A 15,975-nucleotide genomic window follows, 5' to 3' on the forward strand; every position below is an offset into this window, starting at 1 on the left:
AGCACATTTCAAGAACAAGGCAATTCAAACCATTAAAAGCATCAAAACATGAGGCAAAAAGAAAAGGACATTTAAAAAAAAAAATTAACTATACTTGTTGTATTCTCCTGATGACCTCAAGACCTTAAGTTAGTATTGTTGTGCTAGTGTTATAATAATATAAATATAAAATATTTATATTGTTATATATAAAAATATTTTTTTATTTATTTATATTTATATATATAAATAAATAAAAATATTTGTATTTATTTATATTTATATATATAAATAAATAAAAATATTTTTATATTTAACAATATAACAATATAAATATTTTTATATATAACAATATAAATATTTTATATATATATAAATAAATATTTGTATATATAAAAATATAAATATTTTATATATATAAATAAATAAAATATTTTTATATATAAAAATATAAATATTTTATATATATATATAAATAAATAAAAATATTTTTATATATAAAAATATAAATATTATATATAAATATAAATAAATAAAATATTTTTATATATAAAAATATAAATATTTTATATATAAATATAAATAAATAAAATATTTGTATATATAAAAATATAAATATTATATATATATAAATATATAAAATATTTTTATATATGAAAATATAAATATTTTATATATACATATATATAAATAAAATATTTTTATATATAAAAATATAAATATTTTATATATATATATAAATATAAATAAATAAAATATTTATATATATATATTTTATATATATAAAATAATTTATATAAAATAAAAATATATATATAAAAAAAAAGGATAAAAGTTACAGTGCAATTTAAGACATCGTCAAATCTGGTTTAGTGAACGATTTTTTTTTTAAATTTTTTTTTTTTTAAACAGATTAAATGACAGATAAGTAATACGAGAGAAATGACTGATTTAGTTTTAGTTTTAGTTTAAAAATAAATAAAAAAAAAAAAAAAAAAAAAAAAAAAAAAATAAAACAAGGGAGGGGACGCGGTGGATGCTCCGTGTTGACGTCATGACGTGACGTCGGTGAGAAGCCCCGCCCTCCTCCACCACAGCTGACGATGACCGAGCCGCTACGGAACTTAGCGAGGCAGCTTGCGGCGTTCTGAGCGCCGTTGAAATGCGCTGCGAGGTGCCGTCGTGTACTTCCCGTGCTCCGACGCTTCTCCTCCTCCTTCTCCTCCTCCTCCGGGGTTTAAAGTACCAGCGCTTTAAGTTCGTCGCCGCTCGCTTGTTGTTTTCAGCCTCCCGACGCGTTAGCTGTCGAGGCTAAAAAAAAAAAACAACAAAAAAAAAAAAAACGGGGCTAGCGGGTTAGCTGCCGTCGTTTAGCTCTCTCGGTGTTTTGTTCGCTTACTTTTGGTTCCTCGGCTCTTCCTGCGTTTTTGAATGCTGTTGTTGTTGTTCGAGTGGAAGCGACGTGAGTATGCCTTTTTATGTTTTTGTTTTGTTTTTTGTTTTTTTTATTGACAACGTGACCGAGCGCAAGTTTGTTAAAAACTTGGGTTTTTCATTCGCTCGCTTTGTGGGTGGCTAGCAATGCTAGCCGGCTAACCGAGCACCTCCTTGTTTTTTTTGTTGTTGTTGTCAACAACACTAAAATATGCAAATAAATACGAGCACACGATGAGCTTGTTGTTTTGATAGGACTGTGGCTGTTTATATTTTAAAAAACAACAACAACAGATACACGTCGTTTTGTAGCTGCTGTATTAAACAGATTAACAGCTAAATGGCTAAACGTTCATTTTCTTTTGCAGTTTTCACCAGTTTTGTTTCTGAGATCTGTTGACATTTGTCTCAGGAGGCTGCAGCGTTCACGATCCGGTGTCACGGTTTTATTAAACTCGCAGCTCTTGACAGACTTCACTCGCCGGGGGGGCAGAGTTTCAGGTTTTCTGCTTCTTGTTTTGTGTTGCTTTTCGCAGCTCTCCTCTCCCGGCCCGGCCCATGAACGAGAGCCGGACCTGAGCACCTGTGGGGGAGGAGGAGGGGGAGGAGAGGGAGGCCCCAATCTGTGATGTTCACATATTCCCCCCCCCTCTTCATCACCTGACCCCTCCCGGTCCATTTAACCAGTTGCACTACCACTCCCCTGACGCAAACTCTGCACCGGCAACAGTATGATCGTTGACGCTGACCCCACCCGGCCCACAGGGACGAGAATCCCCCAAAACGAAGCTCTCCAAATGATATGATAGTAGCCGCCTGGATCACTTTCTGTGCCTGCAGGAGCCTCGCGCGGGTTCTGCTCTTCCTCTCCTCCTCCTCCTCCTCCTCCTCAAGCTCCCTTCCTCCATTCTGGGAGGCCCTTGCCAGCGTGGTCTCCGGCACGGGAACCATGGGTAACAGCTGCGTGTGCCGAGAGGACAGCGACTTGGAGGACCACCACCATCATCATCATCACCATCATCATGGGTCGTCGAGGGCGACTCGAGGACAAACCAGGCGGGTGGACCACGGGACGGGCGCGGGCGTCGGAGAGGCCGGAGAGGCTCGGAGCAGCCGGCCGAGGGACCCCGTCAGGCCGCCGCGCCGAGGGCGAGGGCCCCACGAGCCTCGACGGAAGAAGCAGAATGTGGACGGCCTGGTGCTGGACACATTGGCTGTCATCAGGACACTTGTAGACAAGTAAGTCTCGTCATCTTATAAATAATTCAAGGGTGGAAATGGAAGAAAGAGTCAGAGTGGTTTGTACAGTTTTTCTTTTTTTTTAATCTAATATCCTGTAGACTTAATAGTCCTCTCAGAAGTGAGTTCTACCAGTGTCTCTCCGTACAGTGCTTTTGAGAAAAATATCAGCCTGTCCAGTTGGTCATGACATACACCTGTAGATATATGGTCGTTTACCTGCGGCTGAAAACAAGTAGAAACTTGCTAGAGAGGACATTTGTGCCAAATTCTTTTCTGATCTGCGTTTTCTCTCTTCATGTAATGATGACTTTGCTGCAATGATTTAGCAACATTTTCGTAGCGGGTGTAGATGCTGAGGAAATCTCTTATCTTCATCTTCCTCTTAACTATCATTATCTCCAAAGAACAGCTGTCCACGTTGACCTTTGGTTTGATTGACTTAGAACAAAATATGGGAAGGATGTCTGTCGAGCGTTGTCGGGAGATATATTGGTAAGATGAATGTTAGAGGAGGTCCATTTAAATTAGAGGCAGCGTAGTCTGTTTTCTTTCTCTGGTTATTAGTGTGATTCTTGCTTTGACAGCAGCAGCAGCAGCAGCAGCACTGGTATACCTAAGGTGTATTTTTAAACGGAAAACAATTTCAGTGTCCTTTTCCTTCCACAAACTTGGCCACTTGAGCATCTCTCGTTTCCTGGCATAGTGAAAGGTCTAATTTCTGGAGCTCACGCAGTAAAAAGTAGAAGTCTCATGTTTCCAAGTCCACCGTTAACAACAAATTTAGTTTCTGGTGATGCTGGACCGTCAGAGAGGAAGGAGTATTCTGATCATATCCAATATCTTTGATAGCGATTCGTTCATGTCCATCAGAGCCTTTGTCACAGCTCTGTGCAGCCCTGTTTACCTCTATCGTATCTACATAACTGATGTTTTGTACATGACAATACAGTTCCAGCTTTGTTTTTTTCTTTTCTTTCTCTTTAACTCCTCTTTCACGAGACCCTGTAGCTTTTCATCTCTGATACTTGAAATCCTTCTGCAAAAATGTACAATTTCTAGTTTGTAATTGTAAGTGACACGATCGTTTGATTTCTGCCTTTTTAAGCATATTCTGTCGGATGGAGCCACTTGTTTAATTGCCTTGTTTTCTATTTACAGATTTTTCTCTGACATTTTATTCTAACAAAGCTTTGCCTCACGGGTGATCTGTAATCTACCTTTCAGCATGATAATATGCTTTGATAAAATGACAGCAAAGGGCTGAAACGTTGACCCAACTTTGTGAATGAATGACTGTTTAAAGGTTCCGCATTTGTGGAAGTCGTAAAATTATTATTGCTGGAAAAGGTGGGTCTTTTGTCTTCAGTGCATGGGTGTAGGATTCCTGTAACTGCCTGTTCCTGTTCCTCATGCTAACACCTCCAATTCATAAGCTGCAGCTTTAATATGAACTAAGAGAGAGTTAGAAACTGCAGCTTTAAAGTTTAACATTTCCATTGGTGTGTGACTGTATTTTGTGTGTTTAAGCTTCATAATACTGTGAATTTTGGTCTTATGACTGCCATACGATAACTTTGTGTTTGTCTTGCTGGTTTGAAACCTTCAGAAATGGCAAGCTTGTAGGGAAAAAAAAGCAGATGGACAGAAAAAAAGAGACATCTGACTGTAAAATGCAATCCAGCTCCTCTAAAATGTCCAACTTCAGTTCATGTTTTTCATTTGGTTTTGACCGTCAACTGTTGTCAGAAATGTTGTTTTGGACTTATTTATCAAGTTAAATCCTCAGTGTATATATTTCAGAATCTATATTTTGGAAGATGGCAGTGTTATAATATAACGCTGGTAGCAAGATATAGCACAAATCCCAATTTAACTTTAACCATTGGCCTTATTGAATACTTAAGTAGTCGTGTTTAAAACATGCATGCATTTTTAACAACGTGTGTACATTTTATTAAGTAAAGTATTGGTATTCAGGATTACTTTGCGGTGTTAGGAAATCTGAGAATTAAGCAGTCTGGTTTTGCACTTTGGAGCTTGGGATGGGCCATAGCAAGCAATAGTAATAGCAGCATTGTTATTACATTATGTATTATGCAGCAACACCCACCGAAGCAAATCCAGCACAACTGTACCCTCTCCTGGACCTTACTGTCCGTAACATTATAGCAATCGCAGAAACACACAACAGCGTGACTCATTTGTTTACATCGATCCAGATGCAGCGATCACAGGGTCAGAACCACTTTTGCTGGTTGAGTGCTTTTACTGAGAAGCGTCACCACCGTTTGTGTAAAACATGCTCATAGATAAATGCTCATGCGATATTCAGATGAAGTTCGAAAACTCCTAAACTCCTAATATTCTATGCAAACTCTGCTTTGTTTTTCAGTGACCAAGAGCCCCCTTACTCCATGATCACTTTGCACGAGATGGCAGAGACGGGTAAGGAAACCATGAAAACACACATCGACGCACCGAGTGGCTAATGGCTGCCTCAACCGGGTTTATTGAACTCTTCAAGTCAAGATGACAGTTTCTGCAGATTAAAATTCAACCAACAAACAGTTGGACTGTCGCTTTAAAAGTACTGAAGTTTGACAAATTTTCGAGGGGATTTTCCATCGCTACTGACGTGTGAGGAGCTGCCAGGATTTAAACAGGCCTTCTCTGATTCCCCTTCTCCTTTCAGGCTGAACTTATGAGTTGTTGTTGAGAACTGCTGAGGAAGTGGTATTACAGTAGCGTTGTCAGCAGCAGATATTTTTCTGTTTTGACGCATTTGGACTGTTTGACACTTCGTTGACCCCAGTCATACTCTTCTCGGAGTTATCCCTGGTATCATTTGGATACGTTATCTGGATAAAGACATCATATCCATGCCTTCGCATTTACTCCTGGTATTAACATTTATTTTCGTTATCTGGTCAGCAGAAACAGAGCATCGCATGTTAAGGGAAGCAGTGCTGCTGTATCGTTGCTCTTTCTTTTTCCCATCGCTGTGCTAATGCCACTGCTACTATCTGTGGCGTTCGTCAGGCTTGCTTGAGTCAGCATGAGCAGGCAGTTAGTTGACAGATTGCATCAATGTGGATCTACATCAGTTTTTGAAATACGTGGTGTTCGAAAGTAGGTCCAGCATTAACATTGTGAAACAAAATTTTGACCAAAACGCACAAACCCCACACAAAGAGGATGGGTAGGTTTCACAAGTTTGAAAAGTTATCATTCATGTCAAACTGGAGAAACCCTCACTGATCAGAAGAGGGGGGGGGGGGGGGCTGCAACACCACCTGTCTGCTGCTTACAGTCCTGCTGTAATTTCACTGTCTCAGCAGTTCTCCAGAACACCCAGTGGCCTAGCCTGAAGGAACATTACATCACTTGGGGAAGGGACAAAATCATGACTTACATCACAGGCATCACGTGTTGGTTGGTTGTTGTTGTTTTTTTTTCTTCGAATTAGCGTTTAATAATTCTGGATGTTTTTGCACGTTTGTGCAGCAATTGAAAGAAAATATCAGACAATAACGGAGGGTCTGATTGTTAAGCTTCAGCGGATGTTTGTGTACATTTTGAGTGTTTGTGTGGAAGCGGTAGCCTCAGAATTGTGGTGTTTGGGCCTTGTGTTATGCACATATGGTGTTTGATGCTCACAAGGACATGCCGGTGTTGTGTGCCTTGACAGCAGCCAAGTGGGATATTAGCTTGCAGATACTGAACCCTGAAGGCAGCCAAGCAGCGAGTCGGTCAGCCAGCCAGTCACTTTCTGTTTGACATGTGCTATGATGTTACATTATTCATAAGCCAGTTGGCTTTCATAAGCGATAGTGTTATAGAGGGGAGTCACCTAATGGACAGGAAATGCATGTTGTAGTAATTGTGCTGCATCAGATTGTCAGCATATTTCAGTTTTGTGTTTTTTTAGTCTGACCTCCATGTCAGTTCTTGTGTTTTTGCATGAAGGACATTTTGTAAGCAACTAGCGAAGCAGTCAACCTGCAGGTGAGAATTTTTTTTCAGATGAATATGTGAAAAGAACGCGTATATATGTTGCCTGAAGCAACAGCGATGGCAAGAAATAATGAAAAAGATTAAGTATCCACAGGGTTTTCCACAGGGTTTTCCCCAAAACTGTTCTTGGCACATTTTATTGTTTTCTTCAGTGTGGAAAAAAAAAAAATCTCTCCATCTGTTGTATTGATCTGTGCAACGGAGAAAACAGACTTCAAGGAATTTACCTTTTGAAATGCACTTAGGATAAAAACCTTATTTATTATTGAGAGAGCAGGTAAGTCAAATGTTTTCTTCATATCTTGTGCAGCCAGGTAGTTGTCTTTCTTACAGTGGATGGAATGATATTTATGTTTGCGATCGGTCAGCCGAATATTGATTTGGACTTTTCTTTTCTCTTCTCTTAGACGACGGTTGGCTGGAGGTCGTCCAGTCTCTGATTCGAGTGATCCCATTGGATGATCCGCTTGGCCCTGCAGTGATCACCCTTCTCCTGGATGAGTGTCCTCTCCCCACCAAGGTGATAATCCAACTCTTAACCTAGAAAATAATAGATGTAATCTTGAAACTGACTGGCCTTTCTGTTTGAGACTGCAGCTCAGAAAACATCACGGTTTCTGTATTTTCTTGATCGTGTGTGCGTATGCAGCGTCGTAGCTGCTCCTTGAGAGTTAATCCTTCTGCCACAAAGTAGTTGTTAAACCCCTTCTACACATTTCAACATGTGGACCTGTGCAGACGGAAAGTAATAGAAGCCGTATCATGTGCACCAATAGCAATTAACATAAAACAGGAATATGCAATACTAACTTCCAGTGGATAATATGCAGGTTTTGAAATTCTGCTTATTCAACTACAAAGTACATTCACGACTACTTTGCTTTTATTGTTTTCTTTCGGCGTGTCTCTGCTGTCCGCCGTCTCTCCCCACCAAACTCTGTTTTTGTTTTGTTTTCTTTGCTGCTTTGAGCAAATAAGATCTGGTTCGGACCCCCTGCTTCCCTGCCCGAAGTAACCTGAGGACAGTGAACATATCATGACACTCTGAACAGAATGAACTCGGTGCTGCTCTGAGTATTGAGCAAAAAAAAGTACTGGAAGTTAAAAATTTAAAGCGCCAGAGACGCGTACAAACAGCAGATTTCTTTACTTGATTTTCCATCAAAATCAGGTGTGGATTTGCAAACATTTGAAAGTGAAGTTCAGTGTTCCAGCTCTCCGTCCTTCTCGACTTTTAGGATTGCTTCATAGAAACTGTGTGTGTACGCGTCCCTCTGTGGATTTACTCGTCCTTATTCTGTCTCCAGGATGCTCTCCAGAAACTCTCTGACATGTTGAGTCTGAGTTCGGCTGTTGCACGACAGGATGCTCTGAACCCGGCCAAACACAGAAACACCACGGCTGTCCTGGGATGCCTGGCAGAGAAACTGGCTGGTACGGTCCGCATTTACACACCGGATGTAGTCAATCGAGCTCGTTGCAAGAAACGAATTACAAGAGCAAGTCTCTGTGTTTGTCAACTTTACATTAGATCACACTTCACATCACTCGGTAGCTAACCTGCTTTGTTTTTTGGCGTAATTTAACAATGTTTATTCAAGACGCATTCATTGATGCCAGATGTGCAGTTTGGTGGTGTTATTAATGTCTAGATTAAAAGCAGGTCCTGAAAAAGTCTGGAAAACACTCCTTCCTCAACTCTGATGTATATATACTTGTCCTCTCGACGTACTATTAACACAATTTATTTACATTTTCAAAGAAACAAAGTGAAAGCAGACACAGAGAGATGTACACAGTGCCTTCTGGTCTTCACACAGGACTAAATTAATGTTGTAAGGAACTAAGCAGTCAGGGGATTTCACTGGTTGTTAAAGATCATAAATCATTTTACGTCAACTCATCTTTTGAATTTTGTTTTGAATTTGTCTTTTGGCGTCTTTTATTTTGAAGGACCGGCCAGTATTGGATTGCTGAGCCCTGGAACGCTGGAGTACCTTCTGGAGAGCCTGGTGAGCAAACATCACAGTGTCGCATACTAAAACCTGAGATTCACTGATGCATTGTGGTTGATTAACTGGTGAGGTAGCAGCTGTAGTTATCCTGCTGCTGGTCAAAGACACAATCGGGTGAGATGCTGACTGTACGTGCAAGTACAGTGTTGAAGCATCAGTGTAATCATGCCTCATCATGTCAGACAGATAGGTTGCAGATTTCCTAAATACCCTCAGAAGCCCAGGCAACACATGTCCAACACAGACATAATTATAAACGGATGGAGCCTCACTGCTGTCTGATCCACTCTTACTGTGCTTTGTCAGCGCTAGATGGATGCCAACTCTGTTGTTGTCAGCATTTCAAACAAAAGTAACAAGACCTATCTAGCATATTTAAACAAAAGTGAGCAAAATAAGTTCCAAGTGGCTTCGTGGGAAGATCTTATTCACCTGAATGCTGTTCTATAGATCCTCTTTGCGGTGTTCTGGCATTTTTGTCACTTTATTAATAGTAACATTGGAAATGTAAAAGAAATGTGGGGAGAGAAGGGGAGCACGACATGCAGCAAAGGCCCAAGAGCCGTATCGAGGATGTGCCGGTTATGTGATATGCGCCCTGCCCATCAGTCCAGCGGGCAACATTTCTCACATTGAGCACTCACAGGAAGTGTTGATGTAGACTTTGAACAAGAGTGTCAGCAAGTAAGAAACTGCTTTTGTAAATAAGTTGTGATTATGTAATGCCATGCAGGAGCTAAAAGATGCACGCTGGTCAATTATCTTAATGTACTTTGTTTTTAAAGTTAGCATTGATGGTTTTTTTCCGTCAATAAAGCAAAGTTGTTGTGAAACTGTTGCATGTAACTGTCACGTTGTTAGTTTCAAAAGGTTACAAAAGTTCTTATCTAGCTGACATCTGAATTTTTCTCTTTTAAATTCACAAGTACTAAGTGTACAAAACATTTTTTTTCCTGCATCTTTGCATGAAAGGGGAATGTTTTTGTCTGTTTGTCAAATTAGTTTAATTTAAAAAGAGACATTTCTTTTCCATCTTTTGTGTGTCCCCGTCCCTCCAGAGCTCTGAGGCCCATCCTACTGTCATGCTGTTCGCTCTCATCGCTCTGGAGAAGTTCTCCCAGACGAGTAAGTTCACCCACTGATATCTTAAAGCCAGCTCAGGCAGGTGAAACAAGACTGAACATGACCTTATCAAAGCAATGAGCAGATATACTCAGTCGTTTCCATGACGACAGGGCTGTCCAGTTTCACAGCTTTAACTGCCCTCTACTTCCACAGTATTGGTTGCCTTGATTTTTTTTGCATATAAGATTTTACGCTGTGTGGTAGAAAACAAAGAAGCGATGTTCTTAAGCAGTTCCTACTTTTTTATTGCCAAACCAGTCTGCTAATTGATTATTTCTTGGAAAAAAAAACACACTAATACTCTCCGTGACCATTGAATAAACACTTCTATTTTAATCGCTTTAGTTAATCAGTCCAGCTCTCCATGTAGGCTGCGTAATTGGCTCCCATTTTATCTGCACTGCTTGTACCTGAACCTGACCTGAAGCCTTAATTAATGCTTAAACTTTGTTTTCTTCCATTTTATGTGACTTATGCTCTTAAACTCTGGGTATCCTACCACCTAAGGCTGCACCTGAAAACCTCCTGTGCAGACACCGATGCAGCTCTGAAGCTGCTGCTGCTGCTGCTGCTCTGCTGTCGTGTTGCTCATGTTACTCCTCCTGTGTAGAGACAGCGTTGCACACAGTAACTTGTTTATTTCATCTACATCTTCTCGTTTCCTCAGGTGAGAACAAACTTACGGTATCCGAGTCGTCTATCAGCAATCGACTTGCGGTCCTGGAGTCGTGGGCAGAGCATCCCGACTACCTGAAGAGGCAGGTCGGATTTTGTTCACAGTGGAGCCTTGACAACCTGTGTGAGTAAAGACTCGGCCACGGCAAACTCTCTAAACAGGCATTGATGTGTTCGAGTCACTGAAATGAGATGATGTTTCTCCCGTCGTCGTCCGTCCAGTCCTAAAAGATGGTCGGCAGTTCACTTACGAGAAGGTCAACCTCACCAATATCAACACCATGCTCAACAGCAACGATGTCAGCGAGTACCTCAAGATCTCCCCTACTGGACTAGAGGTGAGACTGTGTGTGTGTGTGTGTGTGTGTGTGTGTGTGTGTGTGTGTGTGTGTGTGTGTGTGTGTGTGTGTGTGTGTGTGTATTAGACAACATTTCTAACATCAAAATTTTATAAACGAGGACATAAAAAATTGAAATGTTTACTCTTCCTTTTTGTTCCCGTCTTCAGGCGCGATGTGATGCCTCGTCCTTCGAGAGCGTGCGTTGTACATTCTGTGTGGATTCGGGCGTTTGGTACTACGAGGTGACGGTTATTACATCGGGGGTGATGCAAATCGGATGGGCCACCAAGGACAGCAAGTTCCTCAACCATGTATGCATCTCCAGCTTTATTTATTATTTATTTTTTTATTTTTACTTTTCTTCCTAGTTTTCTGATTCTGATCCCACACCGTCTTGATTGTACTGCTGTCATGTAATTAAAGCCTTTTGTGTACGTGTTTGTTTCAGGAGGGTTACGGGATAGGAGATGACGAATACTCGTGTGCGTACGACGGCTGCAGGCAGCTCATCTGGTACAACGCTCGCAGTAAACCTCACTCTCACCCCTGCTGGAAGGAGGGTACGCACGACTCACACATGGACACACGCAGCTATTACTTTGGACGGCTGTCGTTTTTTTTTTTTTTTTAAGATTTCCCTAATTATACACACTACAGTAATTTTGAAATTGTTGTCAGTTTGAGCAGCGAACAACACCCTTTAAATGTCGGGCTCACTTGTTTGGAAATTGCTTCGTGGTTTTCGGTGTTTTGTGATTGTTGAGCACCCACACTTTTAACAACACCGCCAACATTCAGGCTTCGACTCACCTCCCACATGGATTGATAATAGTAATAACAACATGCCAAGGCTTTATTCTGCTGTGCGTGTGCGTCCTGTGTAGGAGATGCAATCGGCTTCCTGTTGGACCTCAGCAAGAAGCAGATGATCTTTTATTTGAACGGACATCAGCTGCCGCCAGAGAAACAGGTCTTCTCATCAGCCACGTAAGCTCACACAGAGGATTGTTCACATATGTGGCTCATAAATTCCCCTCGTTTACTTCCATCCTCTCTCTTTCTGTCCTTCCCTCCTCCCTTCCCTCGTTTTTACCTCTTTTCCTCCATGTTTTCTCCAATGAACTCCTTTGTTTCCGTCACCTCTGTATCAGGTCCGGTTTCTTCGCGGCGGCCAGCTTCATGTCGTACCAGCAGTGTGAGTTCAACTTCGGGGCCAAGCCTTTCCGTCACCCACCCTCCGTCAAGTTCAGCACCTTCAACGACTTTGCCTCACTGCTGCCCAGTGAAAAGATAATCCTCCCGAGGTAAGCAATAAAGCTTTCGTTTAAAGAGGATTTTTTTTTTTTCCCCTTTTTTTTGATGAGGCTGCCTAAAATAGACGACACTGTAATCGTTTGGGAAAGCGGTATGTAATCTGTTGTTTTACCCAACTGTCCTGAGACTAGTGAATCATTTGTTTGCACACAGCTGTGCAGATACGGCATTATACAAACATGACTCATCATTTGGAGAATTTTCATTACTCATTTATTTGTTGGCTAACATTAAACCAGCTCCTCAGACTTTTTGTCCATGTAATGACTACTCAAAGAATGTAGTAGTATGAAGAGAGCAATATCTGTTTTTTTGTTTTTTTCTACTACTCACCAAGCCTCATGGGCACTTTGTGATGGCTGTTCAGTGTAATCTCTAGTAAACCATGAAAGTAATAAAGCATCTGCAATTCTCAATAAAATTAATATCGCTGATTGCGGCTGTGTTTGACAAGACCAATAAATACCATCTTTGATATCTTTATGACTTTATCAACACCTCTGTCACACAATGTCAACATTAACAGAACCTTTTCATCTTAACAGAGAGGGAAAAAAAAAAATGCATTTCCTCGTTTAACTAAAGTTAATTTGGAGCCTCAGTGGTGTATTTTAACAGATCAAGTGAGCATCTATGAACAGTACATTTTCTTTGTTACTGTCAGTCTGTAGCTCCTCATCATAGAAATATAAATTGTAAATCTTTCACTAACACACGTGTGTGTGGCTTTGAACGATTCACTCCTAATTTAATTAGACAGATTTTTGTCCCCCGTCTTTTCCATTGGAAACTCATTTAGAGACGGATCTTTTAACAAATAGTGTGAGCGGGAGGAATGATTAAAAGGCGGTTTCCATGTTAGTAGTAAAAAACTTTTTTTTTTTTTTTTTTTTTTTTATAAATTACACACCCGTCATGGAAATGTGTGTTCAATCTGACTGTCTTCAGTACCATCACAGTGCTCTTGTGTGTGTTTGGAAACACTTCTACACTGTATGTATGTTTGTGTGTGTTCTTCAGACACCGGCGTCTGGCCTTACTGAAGCAGGTTAGCATCCGAGACAACTGCTGCACGCTGTGTTGTGACGTCATGGCTGACACAGAGCTGCGGCCCTGTGGACATGGGTACGTACACATCTGCTGTATTTGTATATACGATCTGTGACAGCAACTTTTTTTTTTTTTTTCAGTAGATGATATTAATATTTAGCTGATTTTCTCTGTCTTGTCTTGCATTTCCTGTGACTGGATGGTAAAATGTCCTGTGTTTTTGTTGTGGTTGTGTTTTCTTCCAGTGGTATGTGTATGGAGTGTGCCTTACAGTTAGAGACGTGCCCGCTGTGCCGCCAAGACATCCAGACCCGTGTCAGACTCATTGCACACGTCTCCTGACACACTTCCTGCCCTTCCTCCATCAAGGAGAGACACACAAGCCCGGCTGCTTCCTCCTCCTCCTCCTCCTCCTGCTCCTCCTCCTCCTTTAATCCCCTCTCACCCATCGGGGCTGCGAGGACGGTGCCACAGTGTTGTGACGACGCCAGAACAGTGAGGTCTGGTCAGAGGAGGCGGCGATGGAGGGGTGGAGAGACGAAAGAGAGGAGATGAGAGGAGGGGCGGGGGTGGGATCAAACCACAGCTGGATCCCCACAAACTTTTCCTCATTTACCTACATCTCCTCTTTTGTACCCTTCTGACAACTCACTGCAGAAGCTGGGCCAGGAATCGTTAACTTTCTACTAACAGTACGTTTTTCAGACAAAAAAAAAACTAAAACGTGAGGAGCAGAGAAAACTTCACCAGATTACAGACAGAACCATCTTCTTATCCGCAAGCCCCTGCGTAAAGTTATGGAAACATCCTTCCTGATATGAGGATCCCACTGCGCTTTCAGTCCAAAGGCTTCTTCTATTTAATCCCGTCACCATCATGCACATGTCTGCAGATCTGACAGGGCTGCGTAGCAGAACAGAACACAGCTTGTAGTTCAGTATTAAACCCAAGGTACAGATAAATTTGAGGTGTATCTCACCTTGCTTTTGGCTATAGATATGCAAATTAATGTGTTCTCAAGGTAGCATTTTTATTGTCTCTTTCCAACCCTTTGGGCAGCTTTACTGTCTGTACTGATTGATGGCTGATTTGTCATCAGAGAAATACAATGTTGGGTAAAATGTCAAATTTTTCTCTTGATTTCAGAAAACTTAAAAAATTCCTTGAGTTCAGTTTTCTGATTGAGTTTACAAAACTATTAAAAATCAATCAGCTTGTCGTACAACAAAGAAAGGTAATTACATGAATTCATGTTATACAACCGGTAAAAAAAAAAATGGCACACTTCAGTCTGTATTACAACTAATGGATTTCCCTGCTGCTTTTTGTGCTTGTTGTCTTTGCTCCGATGTTGATCTTTACTCTGTCATGTTTGAACCAACCACAATACACAGGGATCAAAATTACCAGAAATTTTATGTGTGAATGAAACCAACCCCCCCCCCCCCCCCTAAAATTATAAATGCATATTTTGAAGGTCCAGTGATGGGGCAGTATCCAGTTAAACTTTCAACCCTACCTTCTGGACTTATCTGGTATTGCTTGATGGGTGCTGAAAATGAGGCAACAATTTGCAATGTAACTCCACTATGAGTCGGGCTTAATCGAGGGGCCGCATAAGGAACTATGTCTTAATTTGTGTTTGTGATGACAAACGCATGTGTCCACAAGATGTGATTTAATTTTGTGTTGTAAACGAGGGTGAACACTGGGAAGTACAACTGTTTTTGTTGTTGTTGTTGTTGTTGTTGTTTTTTTAAAGATTGACGGTGTTTTATGAGCTGGGCAGTAAATCATTGAAGCGAATGTGAAATGATTTGTTTTTCCTCCCATCAGTTTACAAGAGTAATCCTTAAAATGATGTAATTTGGTTGTGAAATACTTGACACAAATGAGCAACAACAGGAAAAAGGACCCGCAGCACATTAATATCAGCTAAAGCTCTGTTTCAGTTCTACGAATCACAGCACTCTCAGAGGAATTTTCTGCATACTAAATCGATCTTGTAAAAAAAAAAAAAAAAAAAGGTTTGGCTGATTATAAGTGTATTTTCCAGTTGACAGGGTCGGACTGAGTCAAATGTGGTTTCCCGGTTTGTGCTCTGTAAAACATGACACATGCTCTCATTTAGCTGTTTCTCCATCTTTCTCTCCCTCGGTCTCCAGCCTTGTGTTTTCTGTTCGTCTTCTCTGTCCATCCTTTACTTGAAGCATCTCTGGGTTGATTGAATTGTATTTCGGAAACGGGTGATAAAATTAACGTACGAGAGATTGTGATTCAAGAAAGAATTCTGTTTGTACAATTAAAAAAAAAAAAAAATTCAAAGACATTGCAAGTTATGACTGAATAGTTTTATCTTGGTCAAATTGTTTATGAAATGGTTCCCACTCCACCAAATTGCATGAACAGAATCTATAAAATCATTCAGACTGTACTCGAGTGGTTTCTAAGGATAACCTGCATCTTTGTTTGACAGAAGACTTGTCTGCTCAGTGTTTGTTACCTTGTATTTCTTGGCGCACCTTATACATGGAGGTGAGAGGTAAGTTGTCTCTGTGGTTGGAGATGAAGTTCAGGACTGTAAAGAATAAGTTGTGCGTTGTATTTAAAACATCTATAAAGGAAATTTCCCCCAGAGTTCCCAAAGATGTGATTTATTGAAGATTTGTTGTTACCTGGATTGTGATATTTGTAATAAATGTATGTTCATGTGATTCTTTTGTATGACTGGCTGATCTGCTTAACATAAAACCATTAATGCTTTGTTTCTCTGACCTGAGTGATGA

General features: G+C 40.6%; 1 protein-coding gene across 2 annotated transcripts; it reads left to right on the forward strand.

The window, feature by feature from the left end:
• Positions 1–1,089: 1,089 nt before the first annotated feature.
• Positions 1,090–15,952, forward strand: rspry1 (ring finger and SPRY domain containing 1). Of its 2 annotated transcripts, none has more exons than XM_069162567.1 (15): positions 1,090–1,441; positions 1,950–2,652; positions 5,048–5,100; positions 7,077–7,189; positions 7,977–8,103; positions 8,623–8,681; positions 9,743–9,809; positions 10,477–10,608; positions 10,707–10,822; positions 10,993–11,136; positions 11,274–11,385; positions 11,710–11,812; positions 11,977–12,129; positions 13,160–13,264; positions 13,435–15,952. In XM_069162567.1, the coding sequence occupies exons 2-15, from the start codon at positions 2,216–2,218 to the stop codon at positions 13,529–13,531; spliced, it is 1,818 nt and encodes a 605-aa protein (XP_069018668.1). In that variant the 5' UTR covers positions 1,090–1,441; positions 1,950–2,215; the 3' UTR covers positions 13,532–15,952. The 2 variants fall into 2 exon arrangements, with proteins under 2 accessions (XP_069018668.1, XP_069018669.1); XM_069162568.1 differs by having other exon boundaries at positions 1,091–1,441; positions 2,254–2,652.
• The last annotated feature ends 23 nt before the right edge of the window (positions 15,953–15,975 follow it).

This window comes from Embiotoca jacksoni, unplaced genomic scaffold (assembly GCF_022577435.1).
Source record: "Embiotoca jacksoni isolate LCO1_2020_lvr unplaced genomic scaffold, fEmbJac1.0.p SCAF_3, whole genome shotgun sequence".
Lineage (NCBI taxonomy): Eukaryota > Metazoa > Chordata > Actinopteri > Embiotocidae > Embiotoca > Embiotoca jacksoni.

What these genes read in the sequence shown, in the direction of transcription:
- rspry1 (XM_069162567.1), top strand. Translation starts at nt 2,216, where the DNA reads ATGATAGTAGCCGCCTGGATCACTTTCTGTGCCTGCAGGAGCCTCGCG. An exon ending in TCACCCCTGCTGGAAGGAGG is followed by an intron (nt 11,386 to 11,709) that starts GTACGCACGACT and finishes CGTCCTGTGTAG; the next exon opens with GAGATGCAATCGGCTTCCTG. An exon ending in CAGGTCTTCTCATCAGCCAC is followed by an intron (nt 11,813 to 11,976) that starts GTAAGCTCACAC and finishes CCTCTGTATCAG; the next exon opens with GTCCGGTTTCTTCGCGGCGG.